The 20,432-nt window shown below is 41.0% G+C and overlaps 2 protein-coding genes across 4 annotated transcripts; both read left to right on the top strand.

Moving 5' to 3' along the window:
- The first annotated feature begins 5,198 nt into the window (after positions 1 to 5,198).
- Positions 5,199 to 9,539, top strand: lman2lb (lectin, mannose-binding 2-like b). Its single transcript, XM_084024929.1, has 8 exons — positions 5,199 to 5,417; positions 6,413 to 6,531; positions 7,158 to 7,275; positions 7,559 to 7,641; positions 8,032 to 8,193; positions 8,475 to 8,589; positions 8,952 to 9,071; positions 9,392 to 9,539. Exons 1-8 carry the CDS (start codon positions 5,213 to 5,215, stop codon positions 9,532 to 9,534), a joined length of 1,065 nt encoding a protein of 354 aa, XP_083881055.1. The 5' UTR covers positions 5,199 to 5,212; the 3' UTR covers positions 9,535 to 9,539.
- A 3,693-nt stretch (positions 9,540 to 13,232) lies between these two features.
- LOC311023216 (leukocyte surface antigen CD53) lies at positions 13,233 to 16,583 on the top strand. Of its 3 annotated transcripts, XM_084024920.1 has the most exons (9): positions 13,233 to 13,343; positions 13,855 to 13,943; positions 14,451 to 14,639; positions 14,922 to 14,996; positions 15,247 to 15,357; positions 15,453 to 15,560; positions 15,645 to 15,728; positions 16,067 to 16,153; positions 16,249 to 16,583. In XM_084024920.1, exons 2-8 carry the CDS (start codon positions 13,881 to 13,883, stop codon positions 16,133 to 16,135), a joined length of 699 nt encoding a protein of 232 aa, XP_083881046.1. In that variant the 5' UTR covers positions 13,233 to 13,343; positions 13,855 to 13,880; the 3' UTR covers positions 16,136 to 16,153; positions 16,249 to 16,583. The 3 variants fall into 3 exon arrangements, with proteins under 3 accessions (XP_083881046.1, XP_083881045.1, XP_083881047.1); XM_084024919.1 differs by having other exon boundaries at positions 16,067 to 16,583; XM_084024921.1 differs by lacking the exon at positions 13,233 to 13,343 and adding an exon at positions 13,388 to 13,771 and having other exon boundaries at positions 16,067 to 16,583.
- The last annotated feature ends 3,849 nt before the right edge of the window (positions 16,584 to 20,432 follow it).

Below are 20,432 nucleotides of genomic sequence, written 5' to 3'. Positions count from 1 at the left end.
CATTGTAGTACAGGTTTTCATTGGAATTATATCCAAGAATTGAAGAAGGTGATTAAAATAACGGGATCACAGTAACGACATACGATGTAATTTGATAAAATATTAAAAGTTGTGTCTAATTTGTCATTAGAAATTAAAAAGAAAGAAAGAAAATCGGATCTGGAGATAAGGAAGAAATGCATTCAATACATTCGTTAAACATTAAAGACTTTATATATTTATAACAGATCATTTAATTGCACCAGTCACTCCCATCACAACCACTAAAGCCATTATAAACTAAAATGATAGGGACCTTCATGCAACACCTACATACATAATCCTGAGGCCCAGTGTTGTGGTTGTACTTACGTAATAATATGATATATAACCGGGGTAAGCATCTGGCTTTATTAAATACACTAGCTTTAGCTGCACGTTCACAACATTCTGTTCTCACCATGAGGCTCTTTCAACAAGCACAAGCAGCCAGCAGTAAACAACGTGGAGCTCTCGGTATATTCAATGTCTATTTGAGATGCTGTCGGACAAGATTCACACCAGCGCGGTTCAGTCCGAAGTGTTTTAGAATGAAACTGTGTATATGCAGGCGAGGCCAGCAGCAGATAACCTTTGGGCTGCAGGGATGAGTTGGGGGGGGGGTTTGAAGCAGAGGATTCACAAGGTGACGCTAAGCATTCCTCACATTTCCCAGCTCTCCTCTGGAAGAAATCACAGTTAAGACATATTTGCTCGGCTGGCTTGAAGGTGATCATGGATAATCCATCAGTGTTGTAGCGGTGTGTCATCTGATTATTAAGAACCTACTGTGTTGGAGGAATTACATTTAACAGCGATGACTTGGTGAAATGTTTGCAGCACAAAAAGGACCTGAAAACAACGTTGTTGCCCTATTTCTCCTACAAGATGGAGTGTTAGAGTTTAAAGGTGCTAAGCATTAACATAGCAGCAAACAACTATTGTTGAGTCTTTGAGTATTCAAAAAAGCACCTATCAATCCTATAATTATTATTAGCTAAATAGATAAAATATGCTATTTAAGTTTCTTATTGAACCGTTACAATTTATTTTATTTTCCAGAACAAACAAAGTTTCAATGCTGTGAAAAAAACACAAATCTATGCTGTTTTCCAAGCACCAACAAGACCATAAATCAGCCGTATAGTAAGGTGAGCAAAGAAAGGGGATGAGAAAGAGCCGTGGGAGGAGGAGGCAAAAAGGCCCCCAGAAATCAATTTTGACACATTAGACCTATTAGCTTATTGAGAGGTGAGAGATGGATGTGAAAGAGAGCTGTAACTGTAAAACAGCTTCTCCACTGATGAGCTCTGTGCAAAGTCAAGAGCAACACGCCGACATCTCTTTCTTTAGATTTTACGTCCAACGAAGAGGAATCGGCTTCAAATGTTTAACAATTCTATTCTAACAAACTAACAAACTTATAATGACTCATGAATTAAACTAAGCGTTTCAATACTTCTACAGTATTAATACAGCTCTTACACCTGCTTTAGAATACAAAAGACATGGAAATGTTTTATATTAACAATGAATAAATGAAAATACCTTCAATATGATTGACTGTGACTTCTTCGTCCTCTTGTGTTGGACTGAGAACAGACCTTTAGTGACTCACTATCACCTCCGGAGGTAAACAAATGGTATTACAAGGCTTATTTTTAATGTTTTGAAGTAAATTTGTGGCCGTATCTTACACATTGCACCTTTAAGTGATTGATGCAACCCTTTATCTCCCGTGACAATTAAATCTCCTGTCTTTTCTCTTCAGCTTGCATTCGAGTTCAGTGGCCCGAACTGCAGCACCGCTGCACTTTTCAGGATAATTTACAGAAGCTGGCAGACTGTCGCTAATTTTCCGGAGTAGCTTTTCACTGCGCAAAAGGAAGTCAATCTTTTTAAGAGGAGGTGTTGAAGTGGACAAATGTGCTCAAAAACCGCCAGACAACTTCTTGCTCTCCATCTTACACCAGCCGGCAGTATCGACACGTGAAAATGGTGTCTCGTTATAATACCCATGCAAACAGAATGGCATGACGAGGACACATTGTTTGAGTTCAGCTTACGTTGTGTAAATATCATTCATGAAATCACCTTGGCCAAAAAACAAATGTTGACATGCTTCTGGGAAACACATCCTGAGGAGAAAAGTGTTCGGAAATGAGTGTTTCAATTAAGAAGATGTGCTTTCCTTTCTGTCAGCACAAAGAGGATGAAAAGCTCATTAAAGTGCGTCTGAAATGAGCCGCCACTATATTTCAACCCCGGTAACCGCTCGGACAATATTCTCTCGGGCCTGTTGATTTTAATAGTGTGAATATTTATGTCCAGAGGTGTTTGCCTGTTCTTAATGCCCGTGCTCTTTAAGCAGACAAAAAGGACAGTTATTGTCTGTAAGTGCTCGTATATTAACAGAGGCACGTCCTGCCAGAGGAAGCATTAAGGTCTCCTCATTATTTAATCATTCAGGCTTGTCAGAAGGCTGCTGTATACTGTATGTGCAATGTAAACCCACATAGTGACCGTCGATCAAATAAACTGCAGTATGATTAATGCCAATAGCTCACATAGGTGATGTCATTGTAACAAACCACCAACGATCTTCACTGCCCCTTTTTCTTCTATAAACACTTTTAATTATACAACCTTAAAGTAACGTTTGCTGCAACCGAATCACAAGTAACAATTAAGCCTTTTTCCCACTGGACAGAAAAAACCCACAAACGTCATGAGAACAATCGGCTTTCCTTCCAGGACAAATGACTGGTTTGAGCTCCAATGATGGAAATCATCACACCTGGGTGGATGTGCTTATTTGTGCCCCTTTTTCCTTTTAAATAACTTTATTTTGAGTGATGTGAGGCACCATTGTGAGATTCAAGATAGAATAAAGAATAAAAGAAACAGTTTGACAAGATGATGATAAATGCCAGTGTAATCGTAGCAGGAAAAAAAGGAGAAAAAAATCTCACAAATTTGGAACTCAAGTAACTTTTAAACACATATCTTTAGATGATCACCAAAAATGACCCACTTGGCGCAGTTATTTGTTTCATAAAGGCCAAGGTGGCGACGGCCAAAACGTCAGTCCACAAACCAACGGGTGACATCACGTCTCCCTCAACGCCAAAATGTCAGCCTCAGAGAGCGATGATCTAGGCCATGAACCTTAATGGATGCCATCAGCTGAAAGGCACCAGATAACACAGTCCCTTGTTAAACTGAAACACCTGTTGCTCGTGATCCTGACGGTGTTTCGTAGAACCACCGAACACGCAACAACCAGATATTTAGGCGATGAACAGTTTTAATTCAACGGTTGAAGCTCTCCAACTCGTCAGGATGTCTGGCGCCAAAACGTCAAAACGCCACGGCAACATATTGTTGATGAAATCCGTGGTGTAAGTGTTTACATTGTCCCATCATTGCTAAAACCTGTACAACACACATTGGCTGCCTCGCTGAAAACGCTGAGCATGTGGTCATGTAAAGGCGATGCCTCCTCTTCCCCTGGGAAACATTCACTCTCAATTGTTGACACTAGAACAGGTGTGGGTGGCTTTAATATAGATGAACACCGACTGTGACTGCGACCGGCGGATATCAAAATATCTTTTGACCTTGCAAACGAGGATTACGCTGCAAGTCTGTCACAGCGGGAGGCGACTAGCACGCAGCGTGCCCCGCGATCCTCTCCACTCAATGAGCTGAGGCAGAATTTATGGCCCCCGGCGTACGCGACCGTCTCCGCCACGGATTACGGGCTACACAAAGTGGTGACGCGGGCTTGTCAGGAGAGGTGCGAGACGCTGATGTTTCAGGTTTCAAGGTTTAGCTGGAATCCTGCAGCGTTCTCAGTGTAAGTGAATGATATCCACCCGGGGGACGTATACAGGAAACGCTGAAGGCCCCCGGGTCACCGCTGGATCATAAACACCTTCACGTTTGCTCTCTTATTCCCACTCACGTCTCTTTGTCTGTCTCCGAGGAGCAATAGCATCACCCCGCATTACTGTAATTTCTCCCTACATCCTGACACATGGCCGCCGTCCACCGCTGCGTGTCAATACTTGGCTCCGTCCATTAATCGAACCAAGCGCCGCTCGTTTATGAGACACAACAAGGGGCAAGCGAGCGAGCTGACTGTGCCTTAGTCAAATTGAATTTCACGTTGATCCAGACGCCATCATTAAGATGTTTTCTGTGATGAGGGAAATCATTAAAAAAAATGCAGAGTTTACCTCCCTGTCTGTCATCTCACTGTCGAAGTGCTGCTGCAATCTGACTATTCGTCACTGTCCAACCCAACTTTCTATAAAAGACGCTGCTCTGATCAGTATTTCAATGTGAAAGAGGTACTTCGGTGAGAGATCCACCGCAACCTTTTAGGGTCTTTTCATTGCTTTGGTTTTATAGCCCACAAACATACTGTTTTGGTTTGTTCTCGTCACTCTTACCAACCTCACTTCTAGCAACAGCAGAGAGCCGTTTTCAGCAAAGCTCCAGTTCAAGTGACCTTGAGTAAGATACTGAACCCCAAATTGCTCCCGATTGCTGTGCTATCGGTGTATGAATGTGTGTGTGTGTGTGTGTGTGTGTGTGTGTGTGTGTGGATTGGTGAATGTTGCGTACAGCACTACCTGCGTGCCCCACACACTGTTCTAAGTGTTAACGAATCTAGCTTAAAATCTATAGGCATATCCTTATGAATACTGTATGGTTTTGTCATAAAGAGGTCAGATCATTTGGACATGAGAACCCACTGCCAGGAGATGGAGCTGAATTACACCCAACACAATTCTGGACCTCCTGACAGAGGTCAGGGAAAATGACCACTTCCACTCCGGTTCATATAACCTCCATGCCATTAGCCTCCATGGGTCATCATCACCATATTCTACATTCTGCAAATATAATGATACTAAATATGCATTTCAATGAGTAGTGCGCTATCTTGATTATTTATGCCATTTACATTTTAAGTCTGAGATACAAGTAATGTATATATATTAAATATTCTTCCCACTACTGCTCTAGAGAAAAAGTTATTTCTGAATACATTGTTTGATTTAAACGCATTTAATCAAGCTCGCCAGAGAGCTTTTAATTTGTAAAGTACAACCGGAAGTATAACTGTTCCCTCTTTCCTCCCTTTCTAGAAACCACGTGACCCGTTTGAACTGGGAGTGTAAAGATGGTTGCCACCGTAACCAAGTCAAATCTGGATCAATTGAGGAGTTTCTGGTCTTTATGTCCAATGTTTCATTTTAAAAACGTCCGTGAATTAACATGTTTGTTTGTTACCGTTTGTATTTTGACGAGCCGGTCGTCGGCGGACGAACAGGACTTTATAGAAGAGTTTCTGAAGCGCGAATATTCTCTGGCAAAGCCGTACCGAGGTAAGTTGACTGTCAACTAGGTTAGCCGTTACGTTAACGTGAACGACAATTAGCTAACAGGTGTAGCTTAGCTAAACCGAGCTAATATGGGCTATCCAGCAGTAGCCGTTCCTCGTATCGTACATGAGCATTTTTTGTCGATTTAGTGACATTCGTGGATATCTAAATTAGCCTTAGCTTAGCGGCAGAGTATAATTATTAACTAAGAACACTTTGCCCCGGATGTCCCAATACGGGAGAGGAGGGGAACTATTAGCCAACAACGAGTTGTTAAAATCTAGAGGAGCTAGAAAACAAAGCACAGCGCTGCGGGCTATAACTGGGATGACGTTGCGCGCTGTCAAACCAGAATTACGTCATATCCGCTCGTTAGATGCCAGTTTGATGCTGGTGCAAAAACACTACTGGATTTGTAGACCGTCAGTGTGTCATGACGGGGAGAACCCTGGGGGTCGTGGCTTGTGGCTAATTTTGGTAGTTTTTATATAAATAAATGAATAAATATCAACACTCTGTAAATAATGCATTTGTTCTGATCCCACCTCATTCCAAAGGGAGTCAGGAGGCGAAATTACCCAACATGGGTTTGGCACCCTCCTGATCTGGTTTTACGGCTTTAACAATTATCACACCTGAAAGAGGGTGGAAGCCAAACAATTTATTTTCACATTACTTTGTTAATCATAGCCACGCATCTACCAGTTTTAAAATGAAAAACTGGATACCAGACAACACTTTGTCTCAGTTTAACAAAAAGTGAAAATGCGCAGCTGTTACCCCGGTTACACTGTGTTTAGGATGGAGACACCGGGTAACAGATGGCAGGAATGGAAGGTCCTGAGGGAGTTTTAAGCAGAGCGAGAAGTTTTAAGTGATTCTCAGTGTTTAGTTCAGTGTTGCATTGTTCATCGACAAAATAGTTGGACTCTGAATCCCCAAAAAGTTGAATAATTATTGTGAATGCCATCACTTACTAGTATGTTACTGTTTTGCAGGGTTGGGTTTCTCTAGTTCTTCACATTGGGATCTGATGGGCACTGCCGTGGTTACACCTGACCATGTGAGGCTGACCCCAGACCAGCCGAGCAGACAGGGAGCAGTGTGGAGTCGGATTGTAAGACCACTGCAACAAACTTCAAATCACCACCCACACTACATTGTAAACATCCCACACCCTAAACAAAGGGCTGGGCAGAATGGAGATCATCAAATCTTATGATCATTTTGGACCAAATACCTCAATAATGAAGCGATATAGAAGGGTCAATTTTTGATAAATAATCATCAGTGATGTGGATGTTCTAACTTTGTGGGTAAAGGCAGATCATAGACCAGCTAGAACAGTCTGGAAAGTTCAGAGAATTACATCATGTTACTGTTATGCAGCCTTTAAAACCAGGAAAAGATATCATTTATGCCATATTATGATATTACAATCATAAAAATGTATCGATTAATCGATCTAGTCTCATCACAAAACTGATTAAATTGTATAATAATCTTTACCTCTCACATCTTGCCTCACTACACCCTTGTTACACTGAAATTAACATTAAAGGACACATTATTATGCCCACCTAAAATGACCTTGATATAAACGTTAGATAACATGTACAATGGAGACTCTTATTTACTGCCGCTATTCATTACACAAGCTCAGCCTGTTTCAAAGGGATAGTCAGTTGTTTACTACATTACACCTGCATACAACCCGTCTCATTTCATTCTGTTGCCTTCTAGCCTCTCACCCTGCAGGATTGGGAGCTTAAGGTGCACTTTAAGATCCACGGCCCGGCAAAGAAGAACTTGAATGGGGACGGCTTGGCATTCTGGTTAACCAAAGATCGCATGCAGAATGGTAAGTAGAAACCGGAATGCTATAGAGGTGTAGCGAAGCTTCAGAAATAAATATTTGATCACATTCAAAAGCTACATAAATGCATGCATATGTGCAGTAACACGACATACACACAGAAAAAGGAGGAGGAACAAAGAGGGACAGAACCTCTCTGCGGCTGGAGCTCTGTTTTTTTCACCTTGTTTATCAAGAGCATCACAATTATTGGGCTTTTTAAACTCTTAAAACTCTTTGCTGTTTGTTGTGCGGAAACACCCTGATGTACCTCACCATTTCTCCCCAGGTCCTGTGTTTGGCAGCACCGATAACTTTGTTGGACTTGGGATATTTGTGGACACTTACCCCAATGCTGACAAGAGCCATGATGTGAGTTGGTAACCGCCGTTTCATGTCTTTGTTATCGTATTGTTGTATTTTGTAATAGAAAAGCCTTGCATGGCACCGCAGCCTGCTAGTCCCTTATTTACTATATTAAAAAGATCTGAAAAACTGTCATATTTCTCTTTCTGCAACATGTGCAGAGGACGAAACCTGGAACTCAGGTAGCATCAAAAACAGCTTTTTATTCCATGAGCTGGGAATGTTTTCTTCATCATCATCATCATCATCATTATCAGTGCACCGTCCCATGTTGTCTCATCACATACATGTGTTTTGATCCACATTACACATCATTGTAATGGTGTACTAAGCAGATGAACGTGTCTGTGATGTAGTCACAGTGATTTGTGTCTGACTCTCCTCTCCTCCTCCCAGAGGGCTTTCCCGTATGTATCGGTGATGCTGGGGAATGGGACTCTGTCGTATGACCACAACTATGACGGACGGCCAACTGAGCTTGGAGGATGTTCGACTATGGTGCGCAACGCAATCTACGACACGTTTCTCCTGGTCAGATACACCAAAAACAGACTCACGGTATGAAACCCCATAATTAAGGTGGGATCATCTTGCATATTTACGTGTTGGCTTTTCGACTGTTATTTCTGAATATGAACACAGTCGTGTCTTAAAAAAGTGTCTGATATACAATGTTACAATGAAAAGGCTTAAAGGCAGGATGCTGATGGTATTAAAAGTAAAATCCTGTCATTGACAGCTATAAAGTCATGAACATTATAAAAAGTTTATAGCAATAACTCCTAGCATTGGTTTGCTCTCCAACAGTGACTTGTACTGTCCCCTCTTCCTCCCTCCAGATCTTGACGGACCTAGAAGGCAGGCAGGAATGGAAAGACTGTGCTGACATCACAGGACTGAGGCTACCTACAGGCTACTTCTTTGGTGCCTCCTCTGCCACTGGAGACCTGTCAGGTATCACATGTCTAGAATTATTTGAAGACGCCTTGACCTCTGGGACCCCTTGTTTAATTATCCTAAGTTAATTCAACTGGGAATTTGCCCCTTCGCTAAGCCCTGCGCCCTTAAACGCAGACTGGCCAATCACCAAAACCACCTTGGTTCATCTTTCCAACTTTTTTAACAATCATCTGGTTTTGGTGAAATAAACCAGAAGCGAAGGGTCGATTGGGTTCCAAGCACAGCAACCAAAATAATTCTATTGTGTTGGCAGAGAAGATGCAAACTAGCTTCCCTTTAAAGGACATTGATGCAAAAAATGAAGAAAAACTGAACTTTTCCTTCAAGTAACTACCAACCTGTGCATATTGTTACAGATAACCATGACATCATCTCCATGAAGTTGTACCAGCTCACAGTACAGGGGACCGCAGAGGAGGAAGAAGAGGAAGAGGAGGTCACCATCCCCAGAGTTGACAACATGGAACAGTTCCACGGTAGATTAAATACTACTTATTTATTGTCATTCGATCGATTCCGAACATAGAAAATAAAAAGTAAATTGTTTCCCCCACCCCTAATCAACTTGTGTTTTAAACATTGTTTTATATGTTGTAAAAATCATAGGATGAAAACACAATAAAGCTGAAGGCGTATTTGCATTGTGGTCCTTGGTGGAGCCTTCCTTTTAATTTGAGTTTAGAAACACATTTCCTGTTCCTGCAATGATGCCCACCCTTAGCAGAAGCAAATGGTATTGTATCTTTAAAATTGTGAGGGCAACGCTAATGAATCTCCCATCCTTTTTGCTTGGCAGTGGAAGTCCAGGAGGAGGCGATGAGCGGAGTCCAGTTGTTCTTCACCCTCCTCTTCTCCATCCTGGGCCTGGGCGTGCTGGGTGTGGTCGGACTGATCGTTTACAGCCGCTGGAAGGAAAACAGACGCAAACGTTTCTATTGATCAGATCAGACCGTTCCCCATTAGGTTTTTCGGAATGTGTGTTTCCTAATCAACATGCATCACAACAATGCAAAGACTGGCATAGCTTTAGTGAACCATACAATCCAATGAACAACCTCATGGCTCTGAAGCCAAGACAACATAAAACAGGTGAGATGAACAGATAAGCCAGCTGTGAAATATTTGTGTGTGTCTGTGTGTGTGTGTGTGTGTATTTGGTAGTTTGTTATGAAAGATAGATAAATTAAAGCTGCCTTAGTTGAATATGTTTAATCAATAGCACAATGGGTTTTGCAACATCTGCACTAACTGAGACACTGAAGATTTAAACTATTATAACCTCAATCAATTTAAAAAATCACAGATGTTGTGTGTAGTCGTACTGAAATCATGTTACAGGATTTTGTGGTTCTGCCATCTAAAGTGTAGTTACCTCTTACTGCCACTCGGGGCCGCCAAAGTGCAGCTTTGATCTGCCTGGGAGCAGCTGTGAAGACTTCCTTATAAGCTGGAGAAACATTACCATGAGCTTAAATGGATTACTGTTAGCCACTTGTAAACGTATGGTTAATGAAACATCATGCTCTATGTTGCGTGTGAAAGGAAGGGTTCAACATACCAGTGATGCTCAAAGTGCCTACCGAGGACCAACAAACACAAGCTCTTATTTTGTTCCGGCCCTTCCTGCAAGTTTTATTTTATTTTGCGTTTGGTGTCCTTTTCTGAAGTCGCTAACAGTTCTCTGTTGTGATAAGTTGATCCTAAAATCTGTTAGTCACCGTTGCACTGAAACTCATTTTTAGCACCAGTTTTTGACAAAATCACTATTTTTTTTTTGGCGCTGAATTTCATTTTTTTCAACCAATAAATTTGTGATAATGTTACCTTTGACTTTTGCTCTAGAATGCACTGTTAGTTAATAGCATCATGTAGTCAAATGTGAACCTAGCACCTCCATTACCCACAAAGCAATGCAGTGGCTAATGTAGCCTGGAGTCTCCAGTCAGCAGCATCTACATCAGCACTTTCTTTTGTGACTACTGGCCCCTCCAATGTGAGACTAGAATTTTTTGTTTTTTTTACATGCTCACATCGGGTGTGTGGGTGAGGGAGGAGGAGAAAACCATATGTCAAACCTGCACAACCTGATTGAATGGAAAACTGCTGGCAAGTTTGTGTGTGAATCTGTGGGGAAGCAGTACACAATAAATGTAAACATGGATGTGAAGTTCAAACAACACACTAAGAAGCACCAGCACTCATATTATTCATTCAATTTAACTAATGTCCTTAATCGGTAAGCCGTTGCCCAGAAAGAGAACTCAACATTTTACATTTCTGGGCATGCTTAGAGTTAGAACTGTTCTGTAGACGGACTCTTATGATGGTTGTCCTTCTAAAAGGTTTACTGTTATTTCTCTTTGCATCAAACTGTCTGTTTTCTTTACTGTGTCAAGCATGTTGTTATCATAAATGTTACCTTCCTATCTATGCCATTAATTATTGAAATTCTGGAGCCAATTCTTCAAATTTTATAATCAAAACCCTTGTTTCAAGAAAATGTGAGTGAAGAGCAGATGTTCTGGTCATACTCCTGTTTCTTTTTTCTTCAGTAAAAAAATCTATTGAGGTTTTGCTCATGTCCTATTTATTGTGTCTCTCTATGATAACCTTTTATGAATAATACATACATTCTTTATACACTCAACAAAAATATAAACGCAACACTTTTGTTTTTGCTCCCATTTTTCATGAGATGGACTTAAAGATCTAAAATTCATTCCAGATACACAATATTACCATTTCTCTCAAACATTGTTCACAAATCTGTCTAAATGTGTGATAGTGAGCACTTCTGCTTTGCTGAGATAATCCATCCCACCTCACAGGTGTGCCACATCAAGATGCTGATCTGACATCATGATTAGTGCACAGGTGTACCTTATACTGCCCACAATAAAAGGCCACTCTGAAATGTGCAGTTTTGTCTCACAGCAAAATGCCACAGATGCCACAAGCATTGAGGGAGCGTGCAATTGGCATGCTGACAGCAGGAATGTCAACCAGATCTGTTGCTCGTGCATTGAACGTTCATTTCTCCACCATAAGCCGTCTCCAAAGGCGTTTCAGAGAATATGGCAGTACATCCAACCGGCCTCTCAACCGCAGACCACGTGTAACCACACCAGCCCAGGACCTCCACATCCAGCAGGTTCACCTCCAAGATCGTCTGAGACCAGCCACTCAGACAGCTGCTGAAACAATTGGTTTGCATAACCAAACAATTTCTGCACAAACTGTCAGAAACCGTCTCAGGGAAGCTCAACTGCATGCTCGTCGTCCTCATCGGGGTCTTGACCTGACTCCAGCTCGTCGCCGTAACAGACTTGAGTGGGCAAATGCTCACATTCGATGGCGTCTGGCACGTTGGAGAGGTGTTCTCTTCACGGATGAATCTCGGTTTACATTGTTCAGGGCAGATGGCAGACAGCGTGTGTGGCGTCGTGTGGGTGAGCGCTTTGCTGATGTCAATGTTGTGGATCGAGTGGCCCATGGTGGTGGTGGGGTTATGGTATGGGCAGGCATCTGTTATGGACGAAGAACACAGGTGCATTTTATTGATGGCATTTTGAATGCACAGAGATACCGTGATGAGATCCTGAGGCCCATTGTTGTGCCATACATCCATGAACATCACCTCATGTTTCAGCAAGATAATGCACGGCCCCATGTTGCAAGGATCTGTACACAATTCTTGGAAGCTAAAAATGTCCCAGTTCTTGCATGGCCAGCATACTCACCGGACATGTCACCCATTGAGCATGTTTGGGATGTGCTTGACCGGCGTATACGACAGCGTGTACCAGTTCCCACTAATATCCAGCAACTTCGCACAGCCATTGAAGAGGAGTGGACCAACATTCCACAGGCCACAATTGACAATCTGATAAACTCTATGCGAAGAAGATGTGTTGCACTGCATGAGGCAAATGGTGGTCACACCAGATACTGACTGGTTCTATGTCCCCAGACCCCCAATAAAGCAAAAAAATGCACATTTCAGGGTGGCCTTTTATTGTGGACAGTCTAAGGCACACCTGTGCACTAATCATGATGTCAGATCAGCATCTTGATGTGGCACACCTGTGAGGTGGGATGGATTATCTCAGCAAAGCAGAAGTGCTCACTATCACACATTTAGACAGATTTGTGAACAATGTTTGAGAGAAATGGTAATATTGTGTATCTGGAATGAATTTTAGATCTTTAAGTCCATCTCATGAAAAATGGGAGCAAAAACAAAAGTGTTGCGTTTATATTTTTGTTGAGTGTATATAAAATACAAACATATGGGTCAGTTCAAGTTTCTATAGACCTATACAATGTGTGTGTGTGTGTGTGTGTGTGTGTGTGTGTGTGTGTGTGTGTGTGTGTATGATAAACTGGGATATGTACCTTCATTAGTTACAGTGTAACAGCATCTCCAACGCTAGAGGATTTGATCAGAGGAAGTAAAGCAGCCGGAGAAACTGGTGATACATTTAACACATTTATCTAGACGCTCACTTTTTAAAGCTACATTCTCATGACAAACCTGACTTCAGCTCATCTTCACTGAAGTGTGGACGCCCCTCCTCTTCAGTGTCGATCATGTAGATCTCTCTAACTGCTGGTTGGTGGACAGAAGCCACAGTTGTCTTTCCTCCTCCTCTCCTTCCTCATACCTGTCTGTCGTCAGTTAACACCGGGGATGTTAGGAACAACACCCAAACACTGCTCACTGCATCTCTGGATACAGTGTCGATAAGGTAAGCACATTGGTTCACTTTTATTGTGATGGAGGAGCTAAAACCGGCAATTACACTATGAGTGTTTGTATATAAAAAAGAACATACATAAAGAAAAATCAGTAATGAACATATGTACGATGTTGCTGGTGTTTTAAAAAGGAAGACACTTTCAAGAATATTGATCATCTAAAATACTGGTGGTTGTGTAGCAAAGTCTCAGCAGACAGAAAAAATTTACTAATCTACTTTAACAAAACACAATCTCAGATATGAAGATACAAACTTGCAACAAGTGGATCACCTGGAGATAAGAGCAAGTAATAATGATTAACCGGAGCATGAATAGGTCATTGTGCCTCATGGCTCAGTGTTGCCATATCAAACAGTGGTGTCCTGTAAACATGAGCAGCAGCAGCAGCTTCACTTGTTCTACTTCGCAGGGAAATGTCAGGGTAACATTTTGATCTGAAAATCTGTAATCCTGGATGTAATTAACTTGTATGTTAAATAAATGACTTGAGTCTTACAGATCTGGCAGGACGATCATCAGGAAGGATGAACCGCTCCTGTGTGAACCGCTTTAAAAGTCTGGTTATAATGCTCAACTTCCTGTGCTGGGTAGGTGATTAAAGTGCTGGCATTATGTGGTTAGGCTTAAATGTTGGAAAGGACTGATGGGTATCAAATAGAGACATGGCATTGGACCACATACATATTACCCAGCAATCATTGCTGTATTGAGTGGTGCAGGGACGATGACCTTTTGTAGGCTAACACAAGAAGTAAGCATCGCACTGGTTCCCTCGACAGAAAAACTGTATTTTTTCAACTCAATTTTGAAATATTATCATTTGTCAAACACGAGATTATGATACTTGCACTATTTGCTTCACAAGATAATCATATTCCCAAAGGTTATGTGAGAATTATGGGAAGACATAAACACATTTTGCTGTAAGTTGCACATATTGTCTTAAATATAATAAGAATAAAATGATTGAATCCAGATCATCTGGTTTCATTTTCATGCCAGCTTCCACTGGACATTTACAGTGCCTTAGAACTGTGCAGTTAAACCTAAACTCCCAGAATAACAACGTGACGTCTCTCCTTTGTGTGCTGGAGCTGTGCGGCGCTTTCGTGGTGGCGTTCGGGGAATTCCAGATGATCCACTCCAAATTCGCCTCCCTCATCACCTCCTTCTGGCCCATCTACCCAGCCAACACCCTGGTGGTCACCGGGACCATAGTGACCTGTGTGTGTTACCTGGGAGTGTTGGGAGGCATGAAGGAGAACCACTGCATGCTCATCAGCGTGAGTATGAGGCGTGACGTTAAGGGGTTAAGTTATTTCTGGCGGATGGAAGAAGCTGCATGTTATTGGTACATTCAGTACATTCCCTACCTCGCTCATGTTAGCAAACAAACTTACCTGAAACAAGGTGGGTTCTGCAAAGAACACCGGAAACCCCAATCTGGCCCTTTATACTGTATATATATATATATATATTATATTCAATGTCAATGTTGCGGTGATGTTCCTGTGTAGTTTAATAACATAATAATAATGTTTGAATCTGCATTTCACCGGTTCCAGTTTTTCGTGCTGCTGTTCATCCTGATGCTGGTGGAGCTCGCCATGGCCTGCGTGTTCCTGGTCTACAGCAGAGAGGTAGGGGACTTTATGTCTGATACATTATTACTACACTGTTTGCATTGTAGGTTTTAATTTGATTGATGTGGCACCCGTTTTTGCAATTTTTCAAACGGAAATTCTCCAAATAAACAAATTGAAGGTTCATGACATCAGTAGCTGATGGCACCTCTGCCGACACGTACTTCCATAAGAGGCCGCTGTCTTAACTGCACCGCAGGCAGCTGTATGTTGCAGATGTGACGTATGTTGCTCGTCTGTTGTGCAGATTGACACCTACTTTGAGAAAGACCTGATGCGAAGCCTCGAGATCTACAGACAGTCCAGTCCAAGAATCAACACGACCCTGAAGGATGACTTCGATGCTGTCCAATACCTGGTAATCGGCATTTAACAGCTGATATGTCACACCTCTGCCTGTAGATTTAAGTATTATGGCATGAAATGCATCTTCATTCTGTGGTTTGTGTACAGTTTAGGTGCTGTGGTGTTCATGGTGCGGCGGACTGGCAGGATGCCGTCCCAATCTCCTGTTGTAGGAAGGACCCCTGTAACAGCTCCCCCTTCCCCACCTGGCAAGAGGTGACTCCCCGAGTCATCAATGCATTTAATTAGCCTATGTGCTCTTCATGAATAAGGGATGACTATGCATATGTTGTCTTTTAGGGTTGTCTCGTGAAACTGAGGGATTGGTTTGCCAGTAACTATCTGAGCACGGGCGCAGGCGTTGTGACAATGTTTATCATACAGGTACAGTACCGCTTATCCGGCTTACAAGGATAATTCAACATTTAAATGTATTTTTTATCTCTTTGCATGTTTTGTCTTGTACTATAAACTGAAACAGTAAAGTTGTGGTGCGTAAAACAAAAACGCACAAAGAAAATTATTTGAGTTAAACGATGATAATAGCAGCTTTTAGATTTCACATTTGGCTAATATTCTGTAATTACCAGCTGACATTAATATATTTTGTACAGAATAATGTATGTTATACTATTTTGTTTGTCCGGTTTTATATTTTGTGTCTTTGTATAAAACATTTCATAGGAGTTGAATGATATTCTTTTTCTTGTCTTTGTTTACAGTTTATTTGTCTGTCGATCACCGTCCCCCTCTTCTGCCACTTTAGACGACATGGACTCGGTTACAAGTGAAAAAAGGCCAATAAAAGGGTATCTGCTGCTCCTCCCTCTATCAGAAGAGCTGCGTTTTGTTTTTATTACGCCGTTTCAAATGCCCCAAATGTTAACATCACTGCCATTTCCAGGAGAAATGTCTTCTTTGGCCAGAGACGAGCTGAGGATGGCTGGTCCGAACCCAGAAAGACCCTCAGACATCTGTCCCCCCCAATGAGTGCTCTCCTATGACCAGAACATCTGCTTTTCACTCACATAGTTGGAATCCAAGAACATTTTGAACCCTCAAACATAAATTCCGTAGGATTTTTCCATGTTGTCATTATCAAACCCCTCATCTATTTTGAGTTTTCAATCTTTTATTTAAAAAAAAAAAAAGATTTTATTTTTGTTTTTTCACTTGTTTTGAGCAAAAGACAGTTGAACTTGTAAATACTAATTAACTCTGCTTAATAAACCAAATTATTTAAACCAAGCGGTTTCCATTTGTCCTTTTGTTGTTACCAAGTAGGCCTACTTGTTTTTTGTCATAAGAAATTTGGAAAACCCTTTTGAATCAACCTTCAAATATGTACCTGATTTAGTCTCTGTGTAAATAAGTCCAAGGTGTTTCTGTTTCATAATAGAACAGAAGACTAGAAACCCAGGCAATGTAAGGGGACCAGGGAGGAGCATTTCAACACATTTAAATACAGTCACATTCAATCAAGTAAGCTTGAACACAACAACTAGCTTAATTATCTAAAAATTGTCTTTTTACAAATAAAAAATGGATTGTTCTTCCTCTTCAAGAACCCCAACCCTGCGTGGAATCAAAACCTCAGGTATTTAAAAAAAGTTATGAGAGCTAAACCAGTTTTTTTTTTAAACTTGGCTAAGCTAGCTAGTTAGCCTAGCACAAAACAAGTCATTAGAACATTGTTCTGCTAGCTCTATTACATATCACGAGTTACTCTAGCTAACCAAACTTATAATGTTATTAAAATAGGAATGGTAAGACTTTGTGTGGGTGAGCTAAGCTACATGTAGCTACATGCTAAATGGCAACAGTGACATGTTAGCCTTGTGTTATGGCTAACATGCTAATCCTCCATGAGCCAAGCAACTGTTCAACTATTGTACAATTGTATAATACTAGCCCCTACATCATAAAAGTCCCATCAAGTAAAGTAATGTCCTCCATAAAATCAGTTTTGAGACAAAACATTATAGAGTAACATGTTAGGTTTTATGAATACACTTATTGTTCAAATCTCAAACAGAGCTCCATTTCTAGAGAAACAGACTGAAGCAGAGGACAAGGCAGCAAAACAGGCCTGGGACGGCCACGACAAACTAACATTGTCCCAACCCGGACAACCTCATTCCCCTTTATTAGACATGAATATACTTACTGTTCATTAGCAATAGCGTCTTAAACTGGGAAATGTTGAATTTAATGCGTTGAATTTAATGCATTTTATTTTCCTGCCAATCAGAAAAACATTGAACAGCAGAGGCGGGAGAGGCATCGCCTGATCAATTAGCACAACAGACTGAAGGAAAGAGAAGCTTATTTGAATGAGCTGCATGAGTCGCTGAAAGGAACAAACCTTCATCAGGAGGATGCGAGCAGCGTGAGTAGGCATACGGGAGACATTTCTGCCGAAAACTTTTGAAGTGTGGGCCTTTTACTTCACATATCAGTCATTTGGACCATCATTGATATGAAATGATTGTTGCAAGTCCGTACTGAAAGACTCACATTATTATCTACCACTGCCTCTTAGTGTCTGGGTATATTTGACATAGTACTCCCCCATGTCCACAACTATCTCCCTCCTATCACGTTGCACACTTAAACTGTTTTGCTTCATTTTCCACTGTTAGCGTATACGACAGCTGGCGAACAGTGTTGACAAGATGAAGATGAAAATCTCAGAAGCTACGCAAATCCAGTCCACCTATCAACACATTCGTCCTGCAGCAGGTGAGCCACATTGTTGTATAAAATATACTTTATCATTGCATACTGATAAGAGGACACGGATGTTGTGAAATAAATTACCATTATTAAAATTTTTGGGCAATTGTTTATGTTTTAAAGATAGTGCTTCGAGAATCACTGATAGTGTTTTATCATTTTAATGTATTGCATAGAAATGTAACGTGTCAATAGAAAACCAGCGTCTCATTCAGATGATGTTTGTTATATGTAACATGGTTAGGAGATCCATGGTATGTACATATACCATACCAATATAAGCAGCTGCTCTCAGTATAAAAACACTTGTGTCTTGTCAGGTCTAATTTGTCTGCTTGTTGCTCATACATCATTCTGTTATTCTTCAGTGTTTGCCCGATGCATCCAGTACTGACACGGCAGGCCAACTGGAGGACATTTGTGCCGTACTACCAACAATACTGCAAAGAGCGTCGGAGCAGAAACCTGAGATCAGTGGCCAAGAGGACCAAGAGAAGGTATAAGTCTCTTATACTATTTATATGCTCAATTTCTGACCAAAACCATTTTTTAAAAAGATGGATGTGCCATTGAATAAATGTAGCATTTATTATTTTTTTACGGTATTTATTGTAGTTTTACACTTTGTTATTGTAGTTTTGAAACTGCCAACACCCAGATTTTGCACAGACTGTCAGTAACTTTAAATTAGATTAATTTCCAATAATGTCCACAAATTCTACTCTACATCACAGCAACATGAGTAGATACAGAATATCTTCTTTTTCTTCTTTAGGTTTACAGTTTGTTCGAACAACTCAACAGCATGGATTCAAGGAACGTCAAGAGACCAACCACCACTATACGAGTAGCAACCTTTTCCCACCAAAACAGCATGTAAGTGCAGCTTACTGTATATAACAATGGAAAAACACACTGAAAATAGGGGATTTATTTCCCGTTGCCAGGAGACAAGTAGGCTAAGCCTTTCTGTTTAGTTTTTTGGGTAACGTCTGGCATGAAAAAATGCGGCGGAAATCAGGGTTAGCAAACAGCGATGTCTTGTCTTCACGGTTACTTCTTTTATATAATTTCAAACTCATATCAGAGATGCTGATTGTCGGTTGTTGGTTTGGTTTTGAGAAGTGTGTTTCACAATCAGCAATGTCAATCTGGTTGCATTGACAAATGTATATGAGAGTTTCATTTTGTTTCTTGAGTGAAGCTAAAATGACTTTTGTATGAATGGAGTCTGGTGGCTTCGAGGAGAGCATGATAATAGTTTTGAGCATTAATAAATTGGTCAATTTTATTGGACAATTATAATAATTGTTGAATCTTTGTTTGGAGGACCATGCAATCGGTTGTAAGCTATATGAGTGAATGTGTAAGTGAGTGCGGACCTGTCTGTCCACGCTAATATTGCATTCTTGTATCTTGTGCCGTTATCATTCAAATTTCAACTTAGTGTTCAAAATATTCTACTGCTTTTGCACCCTTGTAGAAATAGAATAGTCAACTGTGTGTGACAATGATTTACAGGGCCTCAGAGGTTCACATCCCCCTGCAACGGCCCCTGTCCATCTTAGAAGCTACTGGAACACAGTCGATGGTTTATTTAGGGCGGATTAGGGTTAGATGTTACTATGCATAATGGTATTTGAAGGATGTACTCTTAAAACGTATACCTATGTATACCTTTAAAAATTGTATGTATCAGAAATGCATTTGATGCTGTGCGTCATTTGTTCAGATGTCTTGACTGAGAATCTGTTTCTCACAAAGACAGCTTAGTGATGATGAAGACGAGAGCTCTCTGTCCCGCGAGGACATCAAACACTGCAGTCTTAGACTGACTGAATCAGAGCAGCAGAAGTCCTCGAAGAGAACCAAGAAGTAGCCGTAGAGATACAAACCACACAGTGGGTTTGATACGGCTAATGAAATAAACAAGAGAACAGCGGGACTTTTCTGCTTCTGTTTGGTGTCACTGATCCACTGTGTACCGAATCAACAACATACTGATGAAAGAGGGATTTTGGAATTCTTTCTCTATGCTGTAAAAAAATAAATGTGGCTTGAATATCCAATAGGGAGCTTAACATTTTTATTTTAGGTGCTTAAAAGATCCTTTTAGCTGATATCCAATTGCGTACTCAATAATTTGAAATTACATTGATGTAACCGTCCTGTAGGATGAGGTTTTAATGATGAAATTAATGTGAATTATTTGGGGGCTTTAATGCCTCAATATGTCTTCGATGAATACACTTAATACCCTTCGATGAAAATGCTTCTTAAATTTAGCAAATAGCGCACCATGTAAGCGAGGCACAGAGTCAACCTTGGGTCAGAACTTGCTTAAAACAGCAC

The sequence above is a fragment of the Eutrigla gurnardus genome, assembly GCF_963514095.1.
Source record: "Eutrigla gurnardus genome assembly, chromosome: 13".
NCBI classification, from domain to species: Eukaryota; Metazoa; Chordata; class Actinopteri; order Perciformes; family Triglidae; genus Eutrigla; species Eutrigla gurnardus.
This window is presented reverse-complemented; position numbering and strand designations above follow the sequence as displayed.

Coding starts and splice junctions, on each gene's coding strand:
- LOC311023216 (XM_084024920.1), top strand. CDS start 13,881: ATGAACCGCTCCTGTGTGAACCGCTTTAAAAGTCTGGTTATAATGCTC. Junction 15,358..15,452: donor TCGATGCTGTCCAATACCTG/GTAATCGGCATT, acceptor GTTTGTGTACAG/TTTAGGTGCTGTGGTGTTCA. Junction 15,561..15,644: donor CCTTCCCCACCTGGCAAGAG/GTGACTCCCCGA, acceptor GTTGTCTTTTAG/GGTTGTCTCGTGAAACTGAG.
- lman2lb (XM_084024929.1), top strand. CDS start 5,213: ATGGTTGCCACCGTAACCAAGTCAAATCTGGATCAATTGAGGAGTTTC. Junction 7,276..7,558: donor CAAAGATCGCATGCAGAATG/GTAAGTAGAAAC, acceptor ATTTCTCCCCAG/GTCCTGTGTTTGGCAGCACC. Junction 9,072..9,391: donor CAACATGGAACAGTTCCACG/GTAGATTAAATA, acceptor TTTGCTTGGCAG/TGGAAGTCCAGGAGGAGGCG.